Source organism: Natrix helvetica (assembly GCF_964273705.1).
Source record: "Natrix helvetica genome assembly, chromosome: 5".
In the NCBI taxonomy this organism is placed as follows: domain Eukaryota; kingdom Metazoa; phylum Chordata; class Lepidosauria; order Squamata; family Natricidae; genus Natrix; species Natrix helvetica.
In genome coordinates this window covers 45,331,084-45,358,580 of record NC_138551.1, presented here as the reverse complement: position 1 = coordinate 45,358,580, position 27,497 = coordinate 45,331,084, and the positions used below count along the sequence as shown (strand labels likewise).

Here is a 27,497-nt window from a genome sequence, read left to right as displayed (position 1 = left end):
ACGGCCGGTGAACCGCGTACTCACACTCTGGCGAGTGACACAATTTCTCTTTCCTTCCATAGATTAAAATAAATGGCGAAACTTCCTGTGCCAAGAGGACATGCAGGAGCTCGGCCCGTCGTTCTGTCTGTTTCCCAACCTCGACAACTTGTTAAAGATCTACATCTTAAAACTTCAACTCCCAGAATTAAAAAATGCGAGGTTGAGAAACGCTGCTTTATAGGAGATTAATGTCGCGTGCGCTGCCTGTACTGCCGTTGAGAATTCTTTCTTCGCCCAGAGACATAAGAGCTGTACCTGGGCTAATCTCGGGAAAAGGTTTTAATTGTATTGCTGCTGATTCTGTGCTGTTTTATGGGTTGCAGGCCGCCCCTTTATTAATAAACGAACGAGTGGACGAAAGTGAGCAGAATTGGATCTGCTTAAGCTACGATTCCTCTCCGAAGCATTAAGAGTCGCCCAAAAGAACAGACACTGAAAGACATGGGTTACGTTAAACTCAGGGTTTAATCGTGACATTTCAAATAATAGCTGAACGCACGTAGACTCACAAATCATAAAATCAGAGTTTGGAAGCCAGGACGAGCTATATTGAACCAGAATGCGTTTGGTTTTGGTCTAGGAGAAAGCCACGTTGAGGGAGCCCGACTGCCTGCCTGATATCGGCGAAGTAAACCGAAACGAAGCTCCGTCCGAACTGCCAGAACGAGGCCACACGTGGGTCGAGCTACCCCCAACTGCGCGGGGCCGAGAGGAATGCTTCAAAAAGGGCCTCTCTTCATCTCGGGGATGAGGGAAGGGCTTCCATTATTGAGTACGCGCCGCCTGTGACGCATTTCCGGCCTGGCCGTGGAGGCTGGGGCCTATGTACAAGTGGATCTGTGAGACTCTGCGGTCTTGGGTATCGTCGCCTTCCTCTTGTCACCGGGATGTGGAGCCTTCTTTACCTCGACCGCGGAAGAGACGGTATCGCAGGTGAGAGCGCGACGTCCCTCTCGGGGCTGCTGCAGGCTAGTCTGGGCAGTCGGAAAGCTTCCCGGAAAGAGGAGGAAAGAGAGGCAAAATACTTCCGTGATGCTGCCCCGAAAATTCGGCATGAGTCGAGAGAGACTCAACGGATGCGGGGAAGGATTTGAACGCCTGCATGAGAGCCCGAGCTGGGGTTAAAGTGGGCGTCACGTCAGCTTCCTTCAGCCGTGACTTCCTGGGTGGTCTTCCCTTTCTCTCGACTGACACTCGCTTTTGTCCCTCATAGCTTTGTTTTGCAATTATTAATGTTTATCCCGCCATTCTTAATTGTATAAATAATTCAAGGTGGCGAAAATACCTAATGTTCCTTCTCCCCCTCCTCCAAAGTCACCCAGCTGGCTTGGATGCCTGAGGCGGGGGCTACTACACCTGCCAGCCTCCTGGTTTCTAGCTTTCACCACTAGACCAAAGTGGCTCTTAGATCCTTACTGATTCCTTCTTCTGGGATGGGTTCACAGAATTAGGAAAATTGTGGCTGGATGATGAGGTCCCCAAACAGAGGGTCTGGTAGCACCTTCTCCAGCTAACAATATTTTATTAAAAGGTGTGCATGTTTATAAGCTGAAACTCACTTCGTCAAATGCACAGAGTTACTGAACCGAGGTAAGATTAAAATTGGGATGAGGTGGAGGTGAGGGGGGGGGAAGACATTATGTTTATGTGGATGCAGGATGGCCTCATCCCTGTAGCACATTCCACCATCCGAGAATTGCTCCCATCATTTTGGCCTCCTGGAAGGGTATTAAAACGTGGCTTGGGGCGCTCACCACTGGAGGTATTTAACAGGGGTAAGAGGACCTCTTCACCGTCTCTTAATTTTGGATTTTATATAGCTTTTAAAATTTTAATCTGCAAGTTTTAATATTATAATATTCATTTGTTTATTTAGAGGATTTATATGACTCACGGAGATGCTGGGTGGCTTACAAATAATAAAAAACCCAATATTAAAAGAATAACAACAGTAAGTCCCAATCCCCTTGGTGACATTCAGTCAAATGGGCTTGATGGGCTCCATCTTATTCTGGGTTTCCCAGGCCTATTGGCAAAACCAGGTTTTCAGGGCATTGCAAAAGAGTGTCAAAGTGAGGCCCAGCCTAATATCTGCAGGGATAATAGTCCAAAGGAAGGGAGCCACACAGAGAAGTATATTATACCTTTCTTTTTGTTTCATATGTAAACTACCCAGAGTTAACTTACAGGGAAATGCGAATTAATGAAAGAGAGACAGATTAGAACAGGGCTGTCAAACTCCCGGCCCATAGGCTGGATGCATCATGCGCTGGCCACACCCACACCTGGTTTAGTGAAGGGGAAAAATGTCCCAATACGTCATGGGATGCCACCGTGACGACGTGAGTTTGACACTCCTGAATTAGAGCATTTCAACTCCCAGGATCTTTTTCAACTCCCAAGACCCACCTTTTTCAAGTTGCTGGCCTGGCTCAACTTTGATCCAACTATATCGCTCCTGACGGGTTTTTTATTTGGGGTATTTTAATTGCATTCAATTTATTTAGGGGTTTTTAAACATTGTGTTTTTACTTGTTTTTATCTATCAGTTCACCTCCTCCTTGTATATGTCGTATATATGTCTTGGTATATGTTTTGTTATATGTATGTCGATATATTTATTTCCTATGTTTTGTTGTACGCCGCCCCGAATCCTTCGGGAGAGGGTGCGGCTAAGAAATAAATATTTTTTATTATTATTATTATTATTATTATTATTATTATTATTATTATTATTATTGCCGATCTCAGCAAATATTTTGGAAAAAGTCATTTTTAATGTGATTTAAACATTCATATGATTCTTTTTGCTGCAGAGTATTAATGAATTATTTTTATGAATATCACAGATCATATAATGTCCCAGTTATTGATGTAGAGAATTTTAAACAATAATATGAGCCTTTAATTTATAGTTGGGTGAACTAGTTCTTTAGTCAGCACTACTGTTCATTAAGTACATTTTTTTCTCTTTAGTTCCCAATCCTATGTAGAAGAGCCTGATCAGGAGCAAGCAAAAAGACAAAAACTTGGTAATGTCTACTTTCTGTGGTGGTTTGTCATGACTAAAATATAACTTCCTAAGTATTTGAAAGGATTTTATTCTTCCTTGTTCAGAGAGGTTTAATATATATATATTTCAAGAGTAAATTGTGATAATTAACAATTTTGAAAAATGTTTTGAATTAAAAGGAATAATGTTCAACTCATTAAATTTATTGCTTAGTTTTAGAACTATGAAATCTTCTTAGAAATGTTTCAAGTTCAAAACAATGCTGTTTCAATGCTTTTGGAAATACGTAACCAGTTTTGAACTCGAAACAACTAATTTATTAATCTCTAAAGTCATAAGCAATAAAAGGCTGCTTTGCTGCACGTAAAAAACTTTGTTATACAATTATAGAAAATTGATGCATAATTTAATTAGAACAAAAAGCAACTTTATTAAAAAATAATGTCCATATGGAGAGGTGGTCTTATCCGGTATATGGAAATGGAAGAAGGGGAATAAAATATTGAATTACTGTAAAGCAATATATAATAAAAAGGTACCCTCTGAAGAACATCAGATTGGAAGTGTAAAATTGGTGCAAGTAGAAGTATTTCAAGAAAAATGAGGAAAAGGCAAAGACAAGCCTGTTCTAAAATAGGCAAGTATCTGCTTGTCCAAATCCTTATTGAAGGATTTTTAACCATAAGCAGCAGTATCAGGTGCTCATGATTTAATTTTATAATGATTTTTTGAAGATTCCCACATGATTTCTTTTGTATAACTGCAGGTGAGGTGGATCTAATAAAAAAAGATAATAATCACTTCAGTGTTTTGGATCATTTTGGGAATCTGGTGATATATATATGAATACTTATTTATTTATTGAATATATATTGCCGCCTATTCACCCATTGCAACTCAAGGCAGCTTACAGAATATAAAACCATATTCAAAACAATAAAAAATAACAAAAAGAATCAAATAAATTAATATAGTACAATATAACAAAATCAGCTCCCACCCCCCGCACCATCAACAACAGATCACACGAGCCATTTAATGGGCTCCCTCCCACTCTGGGTTCCCCAGGCCCGCTGGCAGAACCGGTCTTCAGTGCCTTCCAGAAGAGTATTAGAGTGGGGGCCATTCTAATCTCTGGGAGAATGATGTTCCAGAGAGAGGGAGCCACCATGGAGAAGGCCCTTCTTCTGGATCCCACAAGGTGTATCTCAGTCGGAGAGAATATCATATTTGAACCAAGATACACCTTGAGTGATCTCTACTAATAGGAAACAAAACCTTTCCCCTAAACCTTAGTTGTTTCAATAGATTGTAGAATGTTACAATAAAAGAACAGGAAGGAAAAGTGTTTTAATAACTGTATCTCTTAACACAATACATTGTTTATAAATAGGAAAATGCAAAATGCTGTCATAGCAGATACATCCTTTAGTACAGTAAGACAAGTCAATGATATCACCCTATGTGTTTTTGAGTCTCAAAGTTTGCTGCAGACATTGCTAGAACCTATCACATGAATTTTGGCAAATGTAAAAATAATATTTGGAACAAAATTCATATTGCATGAATTTTATTCCAGATGTTATTTTTACATTTGCCAGAGTTGAATCAAGTGAACTCAAGAGTCCTTTCATTTATAAATATGATGTTGTTTTGCTTCAAAGATCAGCATTTCTGACTGTAATCTTAATACTTTAAACTTTTTCCAGATATTTTTGGTATACTAACTCAAGGAATTGCCAGTCTGATTAAGCTACCATCCCAATTAACAGCTAGATATCTTCAAGTTGGAGATCAATATGCTGAAACTACAAAAGAGGTTTGTGTGCCTTTTGAGGAGATAATAATAAATTGCAAGTATTTTGTTTGCAAATTAAATCCTTGGGTTTGTAATCTTTTGTCTTCTGGAATAGTAACATGATTAAATAGAGAGAGAATGGAATATATCATTTCCAGAAGTTGGAAGCTATTCAAGCAACATATATATTTTCTCCAGTTCGTCCCAGTAAAAATAGTTTGGCTGAGAAATAGAGGCCCAAAGTCACCAAGTGAACTTCTGTATTTGGGAATTGATGTCAGCCTTGTGTCCTCAGTCTTAGCATTACTGTCTTAACTACCTCTGCCTTATTTCACAAGCAGCAAAGCAAACTCTGAACAAGGATATCTTCTTTGGTTTCCTCTTGTTTCTTCAGAAAAAGGCAAAGCAAACAAGTACTTTTCTTGCTGGTCCTTAAGACTAACTATAGAGCTGCTGAATGAATGCAGGAGAAATGAGTGCTAGTGAGTGGGGAAAAGCTTTCATTGTTAAGAGATGAACAGGAAAGCAACATTCTTCCATATGTAATGCCAGGCTCTTTTACAGCTTTTGGTGGTAGCTCAGAGAGTACTGGTCTATCTTTTTAGGTAAAGCAAGTATGTTATTCTTCTAGGGAATGAATTAGTGGATCTTAAAGGGAAAAGTCCCTGATGGCACTATTAATGGTACCTATATACTTTAAGACCATCTAGATTTTGTGGCTGAGGGCCTTTGTTTATTTGACATAACTGGAGTAACACTAATGCAAATATTTTCAAGTTTCTTTCAAATGCTTCTGATGCCTTGGCTGACAAGCAGATGCAACCTAACTGTGGGATGCAGATGTGTAACATTGGTAAGTCAATAGATACTGTGGCTATATTTCAGTCCTTTACATTCATTTACCTTTACAATAGTTGCGATTATTTTTGTGTTTGGTGAAGTACTTAACTCTCATATAGCTTATAAATTTAAAAAAATATTGATGCTGATTTTGATTAAGAAGAAGCTCATGTTATAATTCCTTTAAATTAGTTTGTGCTATTGATTTTACTTGCACTAAGATGTAATTTACTCTTACGCATGGTAGGCCATTGCTTATAGGTATTGGGTCTACACTGAATGTTCTTAAATAGTTATGGGCATTTCTTTTACCATTTCCTTCCCATATGTGCTTTGTATATATTGAGCTTTTCTTATTCTTCCATGCTGTATTATGTATCTTTTGTATTGTTTGTATTTAGATCAGTTGATGAAAAGTGTTCTAGAATGCTGCAGTTTCCTTATTGTTGGCAGACTCAGTGGACTGCATCATACAATCATTCCTAGCCAATATATCTGCCTATGACAATGAGTTTTGCTATGTCTTTGATACGACAGACTTGAATAATTCTTTGGAGTAGAGCCATATAAGATAAAAACGATGAGTGTTGTCTATGGAATTAGTTGCGATGAATCTTACTATCTTTCCCATAGATAAAAAAGCAAGTTATGGTACCTGTATTCATCCAGATGTAGCATCTGACTCTCGTATTCCTGTGACTTACATGAGGTAAAACCTTTAATTTGCTATGTTGGCCAACAGAGAATGAAATTCTAAGAACATTTGGCCATTATAGTACTCCCCTTTAGAGTTTTTTCTCTGTCTACTCTAACATAAATAACTAGTGATGAACTTAGCATTCTACAAAAATGGGCCATATTACAAAATATCAAATAACACGAGTTGGAAGCGACTTCGGAGGGCTGGGAATGTCTAATCTGATGAAGAGAAGAACTAGGGGTGACATGGTAGTATTCTTCCAATATTTAAGGGGCTGTCACAGAGAGAAGGGGTAAACCAATTCTCCAAAGCATTCTGAGGGCAAGACAAGGAATAATGGATGGAAGCTTAATAAAGAGAGAATCAACCTAGAATTTAGGACAAATTTCCTTAAAAACAGTTATTCAGTGAAACGACACCTTTAGAAATTGTGGGTGCTCCATTACGGGAGGTTTTAAAGATATTAGATAGCCATTTGTCAAGATGCGGTCTTTTGCTTATACGCACACATACACGCACACAAATGTACTGGATACATTCACCACCATATTCATCATATCTTTATTATTATTATTATTATTATTATTATTATTATTATTATTATTATTATTATTATTATTATTATTATTATTATTATTATTATTATAAGAATGCACACATACACACACCACACACACACACACACAGAGCAACAATTCTATGGGGTGGTTTGAGTTGAGAGAGTGATCAGCCCAAAGACCTCCCATTTGCTTTGATGGCTAAGACAGGGCTTGGACTCACAGTCTCCTGCTTTCTAGCCTGGTGCCTTAACCACTAGGTCACCAATCTGGCTTTATCCTCAGCCTCAATTTTGAATGCAAGGAGAATTAATGCATATTCTTACAAAATATTCTTTGTTGGGCATTGTACATGAGACATAAACCTTTCTTACAAGCAGTTTTCATTTATGGATGTAGATAAAATACTACAGAAAAATTGTTTCTAAATTGTATAGAGTTCAACATCAACTCTATACATTTGGCCATGAAGCATTATGTGAACTTAGGGAAAACAATTGAATAATCAGGGGAAATTTGTGAAAAATGGGCTATAATTAATTATACTTACTCCGGCATATTTTAATGTGCAAAATAACAGTAGTTTGAATTATTGTGACTGAAATAATATAAATAAGAATTATTCTTCTTTAGTAATCCTCAAATATATGCCTTTTCAAAATGACATGTTGTTATCCAAATAGAAATGCAAATTTCAGCAGTGTACTTAATTTTTATATGATTTCTTCTACCAGAGATGACTTTAGTTTCAAAAACTCTCATAAGAAAAATCATAATGTGCTTCAAGAGGATTTGCGGCCATGGGGACATAGTACTCGCAGACATTCATTAGAAGCTTCTGCTTTAGAGACTGGAAGGTATCTAAGGAAACCTCATTATACTGTGGAAGAGGCAAGTCCACAGATATATAAACTTGTATTTTAAATCATCTTTTATAGCACTACAAAATATTTGAATATGGTGCTTGATTCAGTGATGTGAAAGCAGTTTCTTTCAGGCAGAATGTATTTTAAACCGATTGAGCTATATTAAGATTTATAGTTTCTATGTTCGGCCTAAGAATTGGAAGAATATATGTAATACTTATCCTATGTAGAATTTTGATTGAAGTCAAGACACTTCTACCTCAAGTCCAAGCAAACGAATATTTCCAGTGGTGAAATTCATTTTTTTTTTTACTACGGGCTCTGTGGGAGTGGCTTGGTGGGCATGGCTGGGGAAGGATACTGCAAAATCTCCATTCCCAGCCCACTCTGGGGCCAGCCAGAGGTGGCATTTGTCGGTTCTCCAAAGTACTCAAAATTTCTGCTACTGGTTTTCAGAACCTGTCAGAACCTGCTGGATATCACCCCTGAATATTTCTTACCATGACAAAGTACTTTGTTTGCCTTTGCCTTTAGCCTCTCACTTTTGTAAGTGTGATTTTGGGTCATTCATTTTTGTAACTGATGGGGGCGCGGTGTATGTTCCAAGTGATTCAGTTGTTTGGATCTTTGGGAGAAGCTGCTGACATTCTGTTCATGCCTAATAGTGAATATTTATGTTGGCAATAGTAATACTAGGATGCTTATTTAAGGAAATAGTCCAATTTCATCTTTTGCATGTGTGCTTTTTTGTATACATATGTGCACAAACACACTAATGCAGGTACACCCATCCTTCCCTTTAAAGGGCCCAGGACATTCTAATTAGGGCAGTTGAGTGATATTCTCTATATTCAATAAAAGAGTAATTCAGCCCCAATGCCTTTATCTCTTTGCCTGCTTAATTTCCTAGAGCTCTTTGGAAAACCAAGGACCTGCACAGGATCAGTGGCTGGAGAGAAGCTGCTTAAAGATAGTCCTGTCTGATGGCCTGGTTGCCTCTGTGTTCCAATAGATTAAAGCAGGATTCAACATAGATGTCCTCCAGATTTCTCGGGAAACCCCAAATAGTGTCTGAAACCACTGCAGATCCATAAGGCTTCTGAAGTGAACCATCGGAGCAAGTCTTTCCTCCTTGCTGAGTCTGGTGGCTCTAGTTAGGAGAGAAAGTAAAGATCACTAGAAAGTCCAATCCTATCTCATCTGCTGCTGGAAAAAGGCCAGATCTAATAGGTAGCTAGAAAAGTAGGCTGGCCAGTGATGACATAGTTGTTGCGACTGTCCAAAGTTTTTGAGCTTTCTTCAAATCCAGGAGGAGATTAAAATTGCCAGTATCAATAGTCTGACAAAATCCATAAGCACTCCCTACAATAAGATCAAACAGCTTGGGAAGAGATACTGTCGTGTAGTTGGAGAAGCAGTAGAATTGCAGCAACCTCAGTCTGCCTCTTTGGCCCTGCCTCACAATCCTAAGATCACATCTGCTAAGCCTGCAGAATAGTGTTTACCACAATGCCAAGGGTCTTCAGATACATGGCAATCCTCTGCCTCGGAGTTGGGGCTGATGCCAAGTACAGAACTTTGCTGAAGGAATCTCAGGAAGGAGGAGCTTTCATTCATCTAACTAAATGTCAGAAACACATGCTGGTTTGGCCTCCCATCCACAGTCATGTCTTGCACAGGGAGACCTACATTCAAAAACATCAGCTTGAGGCTGGAGGGTCTAGCAATCCAGTTGCCTGATTCCTGCATTGACATTAGTGGGTAGGAAATAGATAAAATGATTTCTCCTGTTTTATAGAATGAAATATCAAGCATAGTACCAAAGGGCACACTTAAAACATGAATTTTAAATATTATGTTTATTATGCTCTTAAACATAATCGTAATACTTGTTTTATCCTAGGGAGTTCAAAGACTGGAGCAAGAGAAATACAAAGAATTACTTAAGCAAGAAAAAGAAAAGAGTCTTAAAATTCACTCTTCTGGTGCAGTAGCAAAATACCATGAGTAAGTTTTTGCAAAAAAGTAATATTTAAAGTGAGGTAATGAAATAAACTGGAAAAGCAATTGGAATTTTGGCTGGATATTGTGAATTGGAAATCCCATCCTAAAGTATATGATGCAGTAGTATTGGTTGCTTTCATATTCCACTCTAAGCTTAAATCAAGACTTAATGAATTAGAATGTCCACTAGGGGTCCTGTTTTACCATTACACTTCTCCCTTCATAATATGGAAAAACAAGTCAGGATTATATTTAACCTGTTTCTAGAAGTGATATCTGAAGTGCAGATGTGTGTTTCTAAGCTAAATTTAAAGCTGTTATAAATCCAGACTTGTTTTGCAATTATTACATGTGATATTAACCCGTTAAAATGTGAAATATTATTTGTTATCTATATAAAGGTTTTTAATCTTTCAAAACTATGGAATATTTACTGTATAACTCTATTAATTAATAAATTACAGTATTAAATACGTTGATATACAATATGCAATATATAGATTAAATTCAATGCCATGCTTTACTGTCAAAGCTTTTTTACTTAACAAAACATTACTTGTTTGTTCTTTTGAATGCATTGAATAAAGTGTCCAAGATTATGCCACTGGATCCTTAAAGTTTGATCTCATCCCTCCATCTGAAATGCCAAGAAATGGTAAGTAATAATAGTGAAAAAATTATATGACAGCGAAATAAGTTAGTCTAAGTGGGATATTAAAGGAAGGGTTGGAATCTTTTAAAAAATGCATAGTTACTATAAGTGAAAAAAGAGATTAAAGTATAATAAAAACACCTGATAATGTGTACTCTGGTTGAAATATAATTACAAGGTGAATGGCATATTCACCTTTGTACTTTAGTTGTCAGTATTTTTTTTACTTACAACCTTGTCATGACATTTCATTCTGGTAAACATTCTATATGTTATAATTCAAGGTCTGTCACTTGCTTTTGTTAGTTTATAAAAATGATTTCCAGTGTTTGTATCTTTAATCCTTCTACAGTATTTTCACCCTTAAACTTCTGTCAGAAGCCTTACAATAAGCATTTACTTTGATTGCTATATTTGAGTAGATTAAAATGAGTTATTATCTTAAAGTTATCTGTCCAGTGGATTAAGATATACTATTTAATCGGGATAACATTAATTACCTAGTCCGCATGATCTCAACAGTTCATCTAAATTAACTTATTTGTTAGATTTTTTAATGCTATCTTTTCTTCAAGAACTGACAATGCAATTCATTCTTTAATTTTTTCACACAATTGTTAACAAATGAAGAAGGTGGGGTTGAAAGGCAGTCTCTTGCCCAGCCATTTAGTGAGGATTTAAACCCATAATCGGCTGCTCAAATACTACCCCACACTGGTATATTCCATCTTAAAATTTTCCATTTCTACATTTAAACTTCTGTCATCTTAACTATTCCTCTTAACTTAATCACAAGGCAGGTTCAGTTTGGAAAAAGTGTTTTGGAAAGCATGTGTGTGGATCCAGCATCTTTCTGCAACTCATTAAAAGAGCTGCATTTTTTCAGGATTGAATAGTTGCTGAGTGGGAGGTACTTTGATGTATTCCAATACCTTTTCCAAATAAAATCAAAACATTGCCTAACTCCAGTGGTGGGTTCCTGCCGGATCGCACCGGATCGCGCGCTCCCTTTCGGCGCTAAACCCGGAAGTACGTTCTGGCCCCGCCCCTGACGACGCTTGCCTGCGCTCCACCAGCTCGGCTGGGAACGGAGACGTTTCTCTGCTCAGCAATGTCTTCGGTGGAGTGGTGGCAGCCTGGCAGTCTGACCCTGCGTCCCTTTCAGGCGCTCCGCTCCGCTGAGGAAATGTCTCCGTTCCCAGCCGAGCTGGTGGAGCGCAGGCAAGCGTCGTCGCGTCGCCAGGGGCGGGGCAAGACCGCACTTCCGGGTTTAGCGCCGAAAGGGAGCGCGCGATCCGGTGCGATCCGGCAGGAACCCACCACTGCCTAACTCCTACTGCATTATAATAGTATCAGACGTCATCTAAACTTTCTTTAAAAAGGAATATTTCCTTCATGTCAAGCTCAATTCCCAATAACTTCATTGACACAACCATGCAGTTTTCCTAGTAAAAATACATGTGGTCTGACATTGCCTCCTTTATGGTATCCTTTTCACTTTGAATCTGACCTGCTAGTACTGTAAGGAACTAGCTTTGAAGTTTATTACCTTTTCTTTGCAAAGGAATAAGAAAGGAAGTATATTAATTTTTATTTGAAGTAAGCAAGATGATTCTTATATTGCTGCCTATAGACATCACTTTTGACTCTCAGCAGGTTTATGCTTCATCTGATTTTTTTTTATTCCTTTAATTAAAAAAAGGAACTGTTAATGACAACACAGGTAGTTCTCAACCTAAAATCATTAATTCAATTACGGTGGTGCTGATGAATGGTGATTATGAACGGTCCTTAGAATACCAGCCATGCTAGCACCCTATGGTCATATGATCGTGATGTGGGCACTTGGCCACAGGTTTGGACTTAATGACCGGTTGCAGTGCCTGGTGTTTACAAGATCACAATTTGTAATCTTCCATGCTATGATCAGGCCAACCACTGACACGCCCCTGGTGCACCCTCCCTGACCCATGCCATACCTCTAATGTACCCAAACTTTGCTGCACCACACACACACACACCTAAGGGTACTTAGCTATATGTGAGCTAGACAGAGTAGTGGAAAGGATGCTCATTAGTTTGCTTTTTCATGAAACCTAATATGAAGATGGGATTGGAATAGGAGCAGGGAGACACAGTTTCTAGTCCTCCCTGGAAAGGAAAGCTCACTGGGTGACTTTGAGCAGTTATTCCCTCTCAATCTGACCTACCTTATTGGGTGGTTGTTCTAAGAAGCAAAAAGAGGAGGGTGCATTATATATACTACTCTTCGTCTCTTAGACATAAAGCAGGTTATAAATCAAACGAAATAACAAAGTGGGACCATATTTGCCATTCTAATGTGTTGTCAAAATCTAAAATGTGCCCACTGGCTCTCAAATGTTACTTTATTCTTAAAATAAAATATTTGAATAAAATATTTGAGAAGTTTTATTGGCAAAAAGATTTTGATGTCTAGTTAACCTTGATTATTTAAGTAAGTTCCTGTTTTGGTAAATACTTCCCCCCCCCTAAAAGGTACGATTTCAATTTCTTGGTAATATTTTGTAGAAGAGAGCCATGCTAGTCTATGTTGGCTGAAAATTAAAAGGAACCTGGTGGGACCTTTTCGAACGAATTTTATTGACAGCCATAAGCTTCAGTAAATTTTGTTGCATCTAAAGTTGTGTAGTTCACAAAGGAATATGCCTTTAAAAATGTGTTAGTCTGAAAAAGTGCTATTGTAGTACTATTTCAAAAATATAAAATTTAATTCTGAGCAATTTTTAATATTAATGCACAGCTGTCATACAAGTTTATGCACTTTTGTATATGTGTATATATCAGAAACCATTATCCAAAAAGAATAAAGGCCTATAACAGCGATGGCAAACCTTTTTTGGCTCGCGTGCCACAAATGGGGGGAGCGCAGGGGAGTTGTGTGCGGGCGTGCCACACCCATAATGCAATGCGCGACCACCCCCCAGTGCTCATGCGCACACAACAGGCACTCCCCCCCCTTTTTACATGCTTTTTTCGCCCTCCCCAGGCTCCAAAGGCTTTATAGGAGCCTGGGGAGGGCGAAAAGAGCCTCCCCCGCTCCCACCGGAGGCCCTCCAGAGGCTTCAGGGACCATCCGGAGGCTTCCCTGAAGCCTTCAGAGCGCTTAAAACGACCCTCCGAGCAAACCGGAAATGACTTCCGGTTTGCTCGGAGGGTCGTTTTGAGCACTCTGAAGGCGTCAGGGAAGCTTCCGGAAGGTCCCTGAAGCCTTCGGAATGCTTAAAACTACCCTCGCGTGCCCTGACAAATGGCTCCGCGTGCCATCTGTGGCACACGTGCCTTAGGTTCGCCATCACTGACCTATAAGATGTCACAACAAACGTAATTGATCTCTCATCTATAGGTAACGATCATTATATGCACAAATTGATCTCACACTCATTTTAGTCGAAGCAACAGAAAAAGAAAAAAAACTTAATAGAAACAAGGGAAAGGTAGGCGGTGGCTTCACTAAAAAGAAGCTAATAGTAGATGGAAATGAGGCAAAAGGAAAATGGGCTTGAAAGAAAAGTCTTGTTTCTGACTAAACAGCCCTTTTCAGCAAGGCCTGATCTTCAAGCATCCCAGGTTTTCAACAATAGTATCTGAAATCATTTGTACCTCCTGCCTATTCTTTTTTTCAGCAGGGTGTTTTCATTATCAGCAAATCAAACAAATTAAAATTGCTTCCTATTTATAGGGAATTTTTGGTTTGCATCAATAACTGAATTCTTCTGTAAAAAGCTTTCTTTTCTATGCTAATTACTAAGAACTGAAAAAATACATCTGTATCAATGTGTAGGGAGAGCAACTGAGTTACCTTTATTATATCCTTTCTTTAAGGAATCAAAAACTTTGGTCACTTGGGCTCTAAAAATGATATGAGCAGGTAAGTGAAAGTTCATTGGTTTATAATTTGTGGTTTTAAGAAAAGATTAGAACCTGGGAAATATTTGCCTCAGGTTTCGTTTTTCTATTTTTCTCAGGAGTAATGCCCTTTAGCATCAGGTGTCATAATGGGTGTTACATATTAGCTTTAGTACAGAATTACAAAACATACAATTTGAAGAGACAAATTAAAATGAAAAATTCCTTGATATTTTTCTATATTTTGAAAATATAGTGGATGTAGTATATTTTTTAAACATTTCATTTGATAATGCTGTTCTGGAAGTTTTCCAGTGAAAGACACAGTAATTTGATATTTTTAAACTCTAGACATGTCCTTAGTACTGTGACTTAACATTGAGATCTGAGCTTTACCTGAATTCTGTTAATAGATAAAGATATTCTGGTTAAACAAAAGCACGAAAACAATGTTCTGTGTTACAACTTTGGTGAACCCATTATCTTTATTAGAAAAAAAAGTATATAAAGTTTTAGATTAAATAACTGGTGGCACTTTCTTTGATAGCATTGGTTCCATATAACTTAATTTAATTAATTTAATTAATTTAATTTACAGACCGCCCCCTCTCCCCAAAGGGACTCGGGGCGGTGTACAGACCACAATAAAACAATATACAAACTTAGATAATTATAAATACCCATTAAAACAAATTATATGATAGGCTGTACAGTTATGGTTAAAAATTAAAACAACCTAAAAAATCTATCCCTAAACATTTAAAATTTAAAATATAGGCTAGAGGGACACAAAAGCTACAGTTAGGCCAGGCCGGCTAAGTTAAACAGGTGGGTCTTAAGTTTCTTACGGAAGGAGCGGAGATTGGTCGTTATTCTAATGTCGGGGGGGAGGTCATTCCAGAGGGTCGGGCCCATCACAGAGAAGGCCCTACTCCTGGGCGTCGCCTGCTGGCACTGCCTAGTGGACGGCACCCGGAGGAGTCCCTCCCTGTGAGAGCGAATTGGCCGCAGGGATGTATGGGGCAGGATGCGATCCCGCAGGTAGCTAGGTCCTGTGCCATGGAGCGCTTTAAAGATGATAGTCAACACCTTGAAACGCACCCGAAAAGCCACAGGTAGCCAGTGCAGCCCGTGCAGGAGAGGTGTTACATGGGAGTATCTGGTACCTCCCATAATTGCCCGCGCGGCCGCGTTCTGGACCAACTGCAGCCTTCGGGTGCATCTCAAGGGAAGCCCCATGTAGAGAGCATTGCAATAGTCCAGTCGGGACGTCACCAGTGATTGGCGCACCAAGCGAACCTGGTGGAACGCCCCCCCTTGCCACGGCCGTCACATGGTCATCCATTGACAGCTGGGCATCCAGGAGGACGCCCAAATTGCGCGCCCGCTCCACGGGGGCCAGCTGTTCGCCCCCGATGGCCAGTGATGGAACCCACTGGTTGAACCGGGGCGCCGGTAACTACAGCCACTCCGTCTTGGAGGGGTTGAGTTTGAGTCTGTTACTGCCCATCCAGACCTGTACGGCCTCCAGGCACTGGGACATCATTTCGACGGCCTCGTTGGGGTGGTTCGGGGTAGATATGTACAGCTGAGAATCGTCAGCGTACAGATGGTACTCAACCCCAAAACCGCGGATGATCTCACCCAGTGGCTTCATATATGTGTTGAACAGGAGAGGCAAGAGGACTGACCCCTGCAGCACCCCACAAGTGAGCGGCCTCAGGGTCGACCTCTGCCCTCCCGTCAGCACACATTGTGCTCGGCCAGAGAGGTAGGAGGAGAACCACCGCAAAACGGTACCCCTCACCCCCAACCCCTCTAGACGGCGCAATAGGATACCATGGTCGATGGTATCAAAAGCAGCCGAGAGATCTAATAGGACCAGGATGGAGGAGCAACCCCCATCTCTGGCCCTCCAGAGATCATCCACCAACGCGACCAAAGCCGTCTCCGTGCTGTGGCCGGGCCGGAAAGCGGACTGGCGCAGGTCTAGATAGCATTTTCAGTCCTTGATAATCAGACCTGTACATGAACATGCAAATATTTATTTTGGCTCAATCTTTCTTACAGAATTGCTTTAACCTATTGATATCTTTGGGCTCTCTTGCATGAACTGTTTGCTTCTGATTATGCCATGAGGTTCTGTTTGATTAAGTCCAGGGCTTTTTTCATCCATTTCAAAATACATATTTTTTCTACTTTAGCCCTTCTATTATAAATATACTTGCTCTGTTTAGGATCATTGTTGCGTGGCTTGAGCCCAATTCATTTAAAATTCAATTCACAGGCAGATACCCTGACATCCTCCAGTAGAATTGGCTAGTAAATTATATTGTTCCCTCAATGAGAGCAAGGAGTCTGCATCCCGAGGCTGCAAAGCAGCTGCAAACCATACCATTGCCACTGCTATGCTCCAGAGCTAGAGTTAAGTTAATGCAAGATTTGATTCTCTCTTAACGCCATGTTTCTCTTTAATGCATAAAACTTCTACTTTCAACTGATCTAACCACATTACAGAATTGATTTTTTTGTTGCAAAACTCTCAAATTTAAGATGGGCAGGGATGTGCTTTCTGATATAGTAATTTCGTCCTTGATATCCTCCTGTAAACTTTATTTTTGTTCTCAAAGAAAAACCAGAAAGTCCAGTTGCCGCTTGAAAAAGCACATTTGGGATTACCTTTGTTCAGTATTTTGGGTATGATAAATTTATGACTTCTGTCATTCGACTACAGAGGAATAGATCCTTCGCTGTAGATCCTTCGCTGTTACCCTGCATTCTTTGTAGACTTTTGGAATATTATACACCTTGCTCTTGTGGTGAATTTTGTTGGACAACTATTATTGGGAATTAATCATAGTGTACGTTTTTTCCATTTTTCTGTTTGACCATTGATGGCAATTTTGTACGCCTCCTATTCTGATAAGCATTGACAACTATTTTTCAAATTTTGAGAGTCTCTCTGGATCAAGACATCATTCACTTCCACAAACCTGTGTCATGAAGAGCAGACTCAAAGAAAATGAGTATTGGCATAATGTATTCAGTAGATCATGACATGGTATTGTGTTTTGGTTTTTAATCAGAATCTCTTCTGGTTACAAATATAGATAGTCTAGATCAGGGGTGTCAAACTCAAGGCCTGGGGGCCAGATCTGGCCCATAGGGTACATAGATCTGGCCTGTGGGACCGCCCTGGAAGCAGCAAAGGATCGGCCCACAGTGCTTCTCCCAGAAAAAATGGAGGACTGTGGACGGATCTACCGAGCTTCATTTTTGTTGGCAGAGGGTTGTAGGAGGCCATCACAGCCGAAAACTGAGCTTGCAAGGGCTGCAGGTGGACCTCCTGAGCTCTGTTTTCATTGGCAGAGGGTTGCAGGATGCCGTCGCAGCTGAAAATGAAGCTCGGGAGCCCGTTTTCACTTGTAGAGTGCTCAGGCCACCACAGGCACCTCTGACACGAGTGATGTTGAGCTGGCCACAACCAACCTGACCACATACCCTGGTCCCGCAGATCAAACACAACCCCGAGGTGGCCCTCAATGAAATCGAGTTTGATGAATAGATGAAAGTCTCATCTAGAATAGATGAAAGTCTCATCCAATTTATAGAGCCTAGAGTTGCAGAATCATAGATAATTCTAACATGCTAACACGGTTTCTCTGATCACTGTACTACTTAACATTTACAGATTTTAAATATTGAGCCAAACTTTTAATCCTAGATCCTCTTTTATATGGTGGTGATTTTCTAATACTTCAGCAATAAAAATTTTGTGTTAAAGGATGAGCCACTGAAGAATGTATAATTTAGTTCTGCTTCATTCTTTGTATTCCACTATAATTGACATTTACAGGGTTATTCTGAAGGACTACATTAGTTTAGCAGATGCTTGTAAAATGCTTGTAAAATTCTTACCGATAATAGAAGTGTTTCTTTCTACTTTTGTAATACTCCCAGTAACCTCTTTTGTCTCCATGTTTCTATCAGATCAATAATAGCAAAAAGAACAACAGAACATGAAAAGGTGTTCGAACAGAAAAAAGAGGTGAGATGCACTCTTTATTATGACACTTTTTTTTTCTTTTAAATTTTATTAATGCCATCATTAATTTTCAAATACCATTCAGGCTGGTCTTCTGAAAATTTTCAATCAAGTATTATTTTTCCTTGCACCTCAGAATCTTAACTTTTTCTTTTCAATCTTTTTCCTAACAATAATAATTTGCAATCTCAAATATCCCCTGCTAGAATGCCTCTGGGTTTTCTCAGCCTGGTCTTTCTTCTGCTTTAGTGGTCGTCTATATAATGGGATGAGATAAAAGATTTCCAAATTAAAATTACTAACTTGAAGAAAATCCTAAAGAGGATCCCCCACAAGGATCCTAGTTTAAGTATAAAGTATAAAGAAAGCTATTTGTTGTGTAGAATTGTGTAGAGATGGCCTTGAAGACGGGATTCAATTACCGTTATCTAAATATTAGCTTAGCCCAAATAGAGGGGATGGAACAAGGAAAAAATTCCAGATTGCCCTAGCTTGATTCTATTTGGCATAAGAGAAGAGAGAGAGAGAGAGAAAACCTCTGTTAAGCTTTTAAGATTATATTATTATACCCTATAATGGTAGAGTTCCATTTTTTTTAATGTCTTTAAATTGTTACGGCCACCTACCGTGTTTCCCCGAAAATAAGACACAGTCTTATTTTCTTTTGACCCCCGAAATAAGCGCTTGGCCTTATTTTCGGGGAGGTCTTATTATTTTTGAGATGCAGGATGTGGCGAGCGTGGTCACCTCATGGCTGCTGCTGTGTTGCAATATGTTTGTGGAGGGCTTATTTTTGGGGGAGGGCTTATTTTAGCGCATGCGCTCAAAAGCCCGATGAGGCTTATTATCTGGGGAGGTCTTATTTTCAGGAAAACAGGGTACTTGAACAGATTCTGGGCCACTTACAAAATCTGAAAAACAGTTTAAAACATAAGGACAACTCTGGCTAAACAACCATAACAACAAAAAACTACAACAGTGCTTCCACAAACCCCAGATCTTAAAACTCTTCCCACACCTCAGGAAAGAGCACACTGTCCATATCTCTGAGGGAGATGCTGTTCCAGAGGGCAGGGTCTGTGATGGAGATGTCACACATTTTCCTAGCCCTGCAAGATCACAATGTTTCGTGAAGGGGCCCGGTAGCACACTCATTATCTCAAAGATGGGTTGGGATAATCTCAGGGAGGGAGGGTGGGTTTATTGTTTAAAATCTCTTAGCCACATTTGGGTAACTTTTGTGAATACTGCCTTCTTGAACCATTTGTCAATCTTGATAAATTAAGATTTAAATATCTGGCATAATGTTATGTCCTTTTTTCCTGCCCATCTGATTGGAAGGAGATTTCTTAATTTGTTGTTTTGTAAAGAAGCTTTTGATGGGATTCTTTTGTCTTTTAAAGGATTCCTTTCCATGAACAATTTAGTTGCAGACTTTGTTTTGGCAGTTTCTTTTTTCCATTTTCTTTACAGAGGTCTATGCAGCCTTTGGTGGGAAATGATCTATCAGAAGAAGTATCGCTTAGATTAAGCCTTGTCCAGAAAGAATCATCATGCAGAAGACGTTCTCTGGTTGAAATAAGAGAAACGTATCTGAGTTTGGAAAAGGCTACGGAGTGCCTCCCTGAGTTTACAAAGGTAGGCATTAAAGGACTAAGTTTACCTGAAATTAGTTCCAGATATGTCTGTAATCTGTCTTTATTGTCCCCAGTATAGGAATGTAACTTATTTCAAGAAATAATAATTCAAATTAGATACTACGGAAACTGTTATTTTCAATTTTAAAGTATGTTAGAAATAAGATATTTGTGTTCACTTTTTTCTTTACAAGATAAAACAACCTGAATACGTTGTTTCTACCCTCGCTTCACTTCTTCAAAATGACTAAGTTTAGTTTTAATATTAACTGTTTGTGACCTTCATAGTATAAAATGTTCTTCCAGGGTATGGAAAAAGAGATAGCAAATGCTCTGAGCTATGGTCAAGATGATGAAATTTTGACTAGCGCCTTCAAGCTGAATATTACGCGAAGAGACATTCAAACGTTAAGAAACCAACAGTGGCTCAACGATGTGGTAAAAGGATTTTACTCATTAGTACCTAAAGTTTTATTAGTCCTTTGTTGTAAAAACAACTATAGCGCCCTATCACAGGGTTGGAAAGCTTCTGATCTAGAGGCCTAAATTGCCCAGCAGACCAGTATTTCTGGCTTGCAAAATGTTGAGTGAAGTCATCTCAGTCCCTTTCTGCTTTTAATTTCCCTCAGAAGAGACAGGTGGAAAGGCAGGGCAGTGCCACTTCATCTGCTTCATGACAGTTTGTCCAGTGTGCATCTTTTCCTCCATAAGGAAAATGTGATGGTTTTTAAAGCTTGTTTCATCACATCTTATTCAGGGCAGGTGGGAACTAGAATTGGCCTCTGGACTGGCTTAGGCCCCTTTTTTGCCTTATTGAATTGTAACTTCCTGAGCCCTTTGTATGTCTTACAGGAAGTTCTAATATAGCGACTACAGTCGAAATCAGTAACTTGGTCATTAAGTGAAGCTGCAGCTTCTGATTTTACTCCAATTTTTCTTTACAGGCCTGTGAAGGTTATAAATGTGAGGATTGGTCACAAGTTACTTTTTCTCACTGTATAATTGTAAATGATCGCTATACAAGGCAGTCATTAAATGAGGACTGTCTGTACACTATTTCAAGTGTACTAATAAAAAAGCAGGGCTATTTTTCAAGAATAGAAATATTCCACTAAAGGCTTTGTGGGAATATCTATAAAAATAGCCCTGAGAATTAATTGCATTTTATTAGTACATTTGAAATAGTAGATGTGTATTTATGTATGTCTATTTCCTCCTCTTATCTTGTCTCTTCTCTTTGATTATAGGTCATTAATTTCTATATGAATCTTCTGGTTGAGAGAAATAAAATGCAAAGATTTCCAGCACTTTACGCTTTCAGTACTTTCTTCTATTCCAAGCTAAGTTCTATGGGTTATAATGCAGTGAAAAGATGGACCAAAGAAGTTGACTTATTCCAGCATGACATAATCTTGGTGCCTATTCATATCAGGCTACATTGGGCATTGGTGGTAAATACATTTTGGCTTTTCTGGAATTCTTTGGGTGGTGAGGATATAATGTGATGGTTGCCTGCCAGATTCTACTAAAATCTTCACTTTGTTGTAGGTTATAGATTTGAGGAGAAAAACTATCAAATATTTTGATTCAATGGGACAAAATGGCATCAGGATCTGCCGGAGATTGTTGTAAGTAGATATCTAGTAGTATGAAAAATATCCCTTTTTACTTTTTCTATAAGATTGGTAAAATGAACCATTACTTCTGTTGACTGCTATAAACTTTGGGTGGATTATTTTTTTTCACTATTTATGTATGAAAAATACACCATGCAAAACTTATTACCCCTGAGTGATGATCTTAATTCTTCGGGAAAATGTAATCACTGTTTGTTATGATTTTATTGAACAGACAATATCTGCAAGAGGAAAGTAAAGCAAAGAAAAACCAGGATATTAATGTTTCGTCTTGGACACTTTACAGTATGAAACCTCATGTATGTGCAACTGCTTTTTCTCTCCATTTTTACTGTGCATCTTAAGTTCTAAACTTCTAAAATGGTTGTTTCAACAAGATTCAAGTATTAATTTAGGAATAAATGTTTTAGTGTGCACTCACACCCAATTTCCCTTATATACTGATTTCAGTACTTCAGCTGTGGCTTCTTCAAACCACAGCTTCCTTATTGCATATAAAATGGGTCTGTGGTTTAAAAAACAACACATAATTAAAGCACTTCAGAGGTATGGGAAGATGTGTTGGGTAAGAGAAGGTGTTCTGGTCTGATTTACTGAATCACAGATACTTAACCAGGATTATTAAATCTAGATCTGATGTAAGTGTAAAATATAGATGCAGTGAAGTCCTAATTAAATGGATATGTGTGCTGTTCCTGAATCTCCAGCCTAAACCTATGCTTGTTTATTAAAAATAAAATGTCTTGTATTAGGTGAAAGTTTCTAAAACATCAAGTTTTATTCCAGTCATTGATGATGCAGGCAGAGGGGAGAGATCTCACCTTCGGCTCATACTGTGTCAGGTGTTTCAGGGTTTGATGCTCTGTCCATCAACATCTATAGGAAGTTGCTGGGTGAGCTCATCTGTCACCATGGGGTGAGGTGTCATCAGTACCCTGAGGATTCCCAATTATTCATCTCAGCCTCTGACAAATTAAGTGTTGCTGTGCACATTTTATCTCGCCTGGAGGCTATGAGAATCTGGATTGGGGAAAACAGACTTCAGCTAAATTCTGGAAAGACTAAGTGGCTTGGGATTTGAGGACTTGTCACTTCCAGGTTTATTCTATTTTTGCTGCTGGATGGGATTGCATTGTCCCAAAGAGATCCCATGTATAATCTCGTAGTCTTCCTGGATTCGGGAATCATGCTTGAAGAGCAGGTATCAGTCATGGGAACAAAATGTGTAGGAGACAGACTGGCAGAGCCAGGGGGAGGAATTAAAAGAGGGATCAGCTTAGAGTTGTTACCAGTGGTGGGTTGCAGGCGGTACGCCCCAGTACAGGCGTACTGGAGCCTGCCCGGAGCACGGGTACCGTTCCGGTATGGTGCTCTGGAGGGCCCACCCGAGCTCCTTACCTGTGCTTTAAGCCTTTGGCGCTTCCGCGCAGCGCATGGCGTGTGTGGCACCTGCGCAATGCTCCGCCGAGCAGCTGGAGTGTTGTGGAGGCTTGCGGAAGCGTTGCAGGCAAGTATGATGCATGCGTGCGCGCTGCGCGCATCCATGTGGCTGACAACGGGGCAGTACGGTTGGAACGGAATCCGGAACCCACCACTGGTTGTTACATAAGTGAACTAACCCCCCTCAAATACCATTCATCCTTATCTAACTCTAACCAGATGCTGACTGTTGAGAAGATTCTTGTAGATAGGCTTGTAGCAAAAAAAACCAAGTTAATCTGAACTTTCAGGTGCGGATGTGGCTTTTCGGACCTGACAGAAAGCCTTTGTACAACTTCATATTGTGTGCTATTTACACCAATTCCAAGATCGGAGGCTCTGCTCTCAACCACTCATGCGCTAGTCCACCTCCCAATTGGATTACTGTAATGCCATCTTCATGGAGCTACCTTTGAGAGTATCTGGAAGCTTCAGCTGGTGCAATATGCAGCAATGTGGGGCAATTATGTGAATTTCTAGAGCGGTACAAGTTACACCTCTGCTCCATGTGCTGCATTAGTTACCAATTCCTTTCTGGGTCCAATTAAAGGTGCTAGTTTTGACTTTTAAAGCCCTTCATAGCATGGGTTGGGTTATCTGAGGGACTATCTCTCCCTGAATATCCCACCAGATTCAGCAGAAGAGGCCTGCTTATGGGCCCTGTATGGGAGCTCTATTTGGCGAGTGCCACTTGCTTTATGGAAATTCCCCTTCCCCCTGAAATGAGCTGGCTCTATCCCTGTTGATTTTCCAAAAGTCCCTCAAAATCTGGTTATGCCATCAGGCCCGGAGATCCCAGGAGACCAATGAGATATTGAAGTGATTCCATGGTTATTAACATCTGTTATTCTCTTTTAGACTTGGTTTTTTCATCTTTTTAATAATAATTGTTTTTATATATTAATTGTTTTTAAAGTTTATTGTACAACTCCCAAAATTACTTTTTCATGATGTAGGTGGCCTGTAAATTTGAATGCATAAATAAGCATATCTTAGATGGTGCATCTTTAGGAATTTCCTGTGCCTTAAAGTACTGATTGTTATCTAAATTTTCTGAAAATGAGCAATCAATTTAGATGCCTGTGTAGTTGCTATAGAATTGCTGTATTATAACCTCTTGGGTTTCAGTGATCTGTAATTTAAATAAAACAAGAAGAAGTTAATAGGCTTTCCTGTATATTCCCTTTTCTCAATCTTAGGAAATTCCGCAGCAGTTAAATGGCAGTGATTGTGGAATGTTTACTTGCAAATTTGCAGACTTTGTCTCTAGGGATAAACCCATTGCATTTACCCAGGTGAGTTGAAATACTTTAGAAAACAATTTTTGTGCTTCTCTATCTCTTGAGATAGGTATTTATTTGTTATTAGTGCTGTGGTGGAAACAGTAGGCTGATTATTATTATCCCATTGAGTAAGATGCTCAAGCTTGGAATTGTTAATTACTTTCAAAATGTTTTAGATGAAACTGATTGTTTGGATTCATCTTTGGATTAGACTTTAGACAGAAACTATTTTGGCTTCCCTTATGTAAGGAGATGGCAAATACCACCTAATTGGCTCGTTTGGATTTCACTAAGTTTTTGATACCAGTAAACATAATACCCTGAATCAGCTATTAGTTGTTTTTTTTAAATATGTTGCAATCATGGAACTTTTACTGAGTTACAATCTTAATAAAATGTGTACAGTGTAAATGATTTTACATAACGAGTAATTAAAACATGAATAAAATTATAAAACGGGCAATTAAAAAGCAGTAAAAATAATAGGCCACATCTGTAAGTCTTAAAAAGTGCTGTTTTTAATAATTCCCGGAAGCCTAACAAAGTGGAAACTGATCAGATTTCAGACAGCAGGCTATTCCATAGCATTCAGCACCACCACATAAAAACAGTGGCCTCCTAGTCTCTCAGAGAAGAGGGACCACTAATAGATTTACTTGAGAGCTTTGTAGTCAGCAAGTTGAAATTGAGTGGAGAATGCCCTTGAGAGACTTCAGTACCAAACTTTGTAAGGCTCTGAAGGGAAAATGAGCACTTTGAATGGCATACAAGAATTAAAATGGAAGTCAGTGAAAGTCCAAGAGCACAAATGTAATGTGTTCATATTGGCAAATACCTACTAGACACTATGCCGCTGGTCACATTATTGGTATGTAATTGGTATCTGTTTTATTTAATCTGAGTGGGCAGAAGGTGGCCTGTGTTGAGCAAGTTAACAGGTTAGATGAGGGCTAAAAACTAAAGCTTAATTTAACTTTGCCTAGTTGAAGTTAAATTTCCTCCAAAATTCAAATGTGCAGCTTGGATTATTCCTGGATTCTATGTTGTCACTGAAGGCACAAGTTGCCTCAGTGATTAGAAACTCGGTTTTTGTTAATATACCTGTTGCAGCCCATATCTAGATAGAGGGAACAAACCCATTTTCTGGTTGGATTGTTGTAATATGTTGTATGTAAGGGTACCTCCTGAAAAGAGCTTGGGATCTTCAGAGGCTAGAATAGAGGGACCTTTTTTGAACCGGTATTGATTGATACAACCATGAGATGCCAGTACCTTAATGGTTGCCCTGGCTTCCAGTCTTTTCCAGGCTATGCAAATATGGCTTTGACGTTTAGATATTGACTTGAGGCCAATATCGAAATGACTGTCTCTTCCTAATGTCTATCTAGAGCCCTGATGGCAAACCTATGGCACGCATGGAAACCTAAAAACCAGGTGACCAGTACGCGTGGGTGCACCAACCAGCTTGTCTTTCGGTTTCCAATGCTCTGGCACATGTCCTGGTTTGGGCACTCGGTGTCGAAAAGGTTAGCCATCACTGAGCTAGAGTGAATGAACATCAGGGAGGGATTTCTAAGCTGGGTTATGCCTTCTATGAATGCACTCTCCAAAGGAGACTTGCTTAATGCCCATATTTCAACACAGGCAAATAATTTCTTCTAGATACTTAACAATTTAGACACAACAAATTATAGACTTGGAGCTTTACTGGTTTTATCTCAAATAGCTATTTTCTGTCTTTTGTACTCTATATCCTGGGCTAGTGATTCTCATTTTTAATGTTTATTTTATTTTGGCTTTTATATGCATGTACGCTTTGTCAGTTACTGAGAGAATATTTGTTATTAAGGAAAGTAAAAATGAAATGGACAGCATGCTTGCTACATGGAAGTATCAACTATGGTAACACAGTATCTTTTTTTCAGTTTCACATGCCTTATTATCGGAAGAAAATGGCATGGGAGATTCTTCATCAGCGGTTGCTATGATGCCAGACCTCTGTTATGGTTCATGAGCATAAAACACCGTCCGGTTATACAATTGACTTGCACCCATTTAAAGGCAAAGGTTCAAAATACTCTCTTGGCTATGCTCCATTTCTACAGATGGGAATTATCCAGAAGAATAATAGAAGCTTTTCCTTGAAGCTTTCTTTCTTGAAGTTTTCCTTCCAAGGAGAAAAAAATATGGCAGCAGGCAGGAATTTGGCAGAGTATTTTTAAGTAGTTTTGGGATGAATATGACCTATGTGGTAGGAAAAAGAAATACATTGCGATTTTCCAAAGAATGCCAGATTGTCTATGGTTTCAGTGCTGATTGGATTCAAACTTATATGGCTTATAAGTAATGCAATTGTAGTTGTAGGTGATTTGTCCCATTAATTTTAATTAATCTACTCAAATCAAAATACAATTTGGACTTGCTCTTTGATTATAAGCAAAAAGCATGCTTTTTGAGTTTTATTTTTGAAGTTTTATTGTATACTTCTGTTTGGGGCATTTAGTCTGGAATCTACGACTGTATTTTGCAGGCAGTGAAAGGAGTGTGCTTACTCATAGTATGTTCCTGAGTTTATATTTTCATATAACTGGATCTTAGTGATGCTGAAAAATGGAAAATTCTGTTTGATTTGTAACAAATCCATTGTAAAAACCCTAGGTGGGAATTGTTCTTTATTTAAAAATTAAAATGTTGTATGAGACTATTTATTTGCATTCTTGTATTGGATATGTGTTGGAATTTCAAGATAGGTTAACTAAAATGGAAATAAACATCTAATAAAAATGATACGACTTTCATTGCCTTTTCTGTTTATAACTGAAATAAGTTTTTCAATTATTATTATATGCTGCAATGTAATATGGATGAGGGAATAGCAAGATTAATGATTTTCTTTTTCATAATGACAATCTTAATTCCTTCATTACTGTCAAGCTTTTTAGGCTAAATGTTAAGATTGTGCACAATGTTAGGCTACTCACTTTAGAGCGGAGGCACAGAAAAACCCATGTTCTCATGCCACATAAAGGAAGCTTTCTTTTAACAAACAGCTTATC

At 39.0% G+C, this 27,497-nt stretch overlaps 1 protein-coding gene across 2 annotated transcripts; it reads left to right on the top strand.

Moving 5' to 3' along the window:
- Positions 1–843: 843 nt before the first annotated feature.
- SENP2 (SUMO specific peptidase 2) lies at positions 844–27,228 on the top strand. Of its 2 annotated transcripts, none has more exons than XM_081955625.1 (17): positions 844–975; positions 3,019–3,074; positions 4,765–4,874; positions 5,631–5,706; positions 6,327–6,402; positions 7,685–7,841; positions 9,720–9,823; positions 10,408–10,475; positions 14,337–14,382; positions 18,351–18,408; positions 19,879–20,043; positions 20,349–20,480; positions 21,290–21,493; positions 21,591–21,670; positions 21,894–21,978; positions 24,358–24,453; positions 26,367–27,228. In XM_081955625.1, exons 1-17 carry the CDS (start codon positions 866–868, stop codon positions 26,427–26,429), a joined length of 1,686 nt encoding a protein of 561 aa, XP_081811751.1. In that variant the 5' UTR covers positions 844–865; the 3' UTR covers positions 26,430–27,228. The 2 variants fall into 2 exon arrangements, with proteins under 2 accessions (XP_081811751.1, XP_081811752.1); XM_081955626.1 differs by lacking the exon at positions 844–975 and adding an exon at positions 984–1,632.
- Positions 27,229–27,497: the final 269 nt, after the last annotated feature.

Excerpts from the sequence above, each read along its gene's own strand:
- SENP2 (XM_081955625.1), top strand. The coding sequence starts at position 866 with ATGTACAAGTGGATCTGTGAGACTCTGCGGTCTTGGGTATCGTCGCCT. Across the intron at positions 3,075-4,764 it reads AGCAAAAAGACAAAAACTTG|ATATTTTTGGTATACTAACT; the intron begins GTAATGTCTACT and ends AACTTTTTCCAG. Across the intron at positions 9,824-10,407 it reads GCAGTAGCAAAATACCATGA|TGTCCAAGATTATGCCACTG; the intron begins GTAAGTTTTTGC and ends CATTGAATAAAG.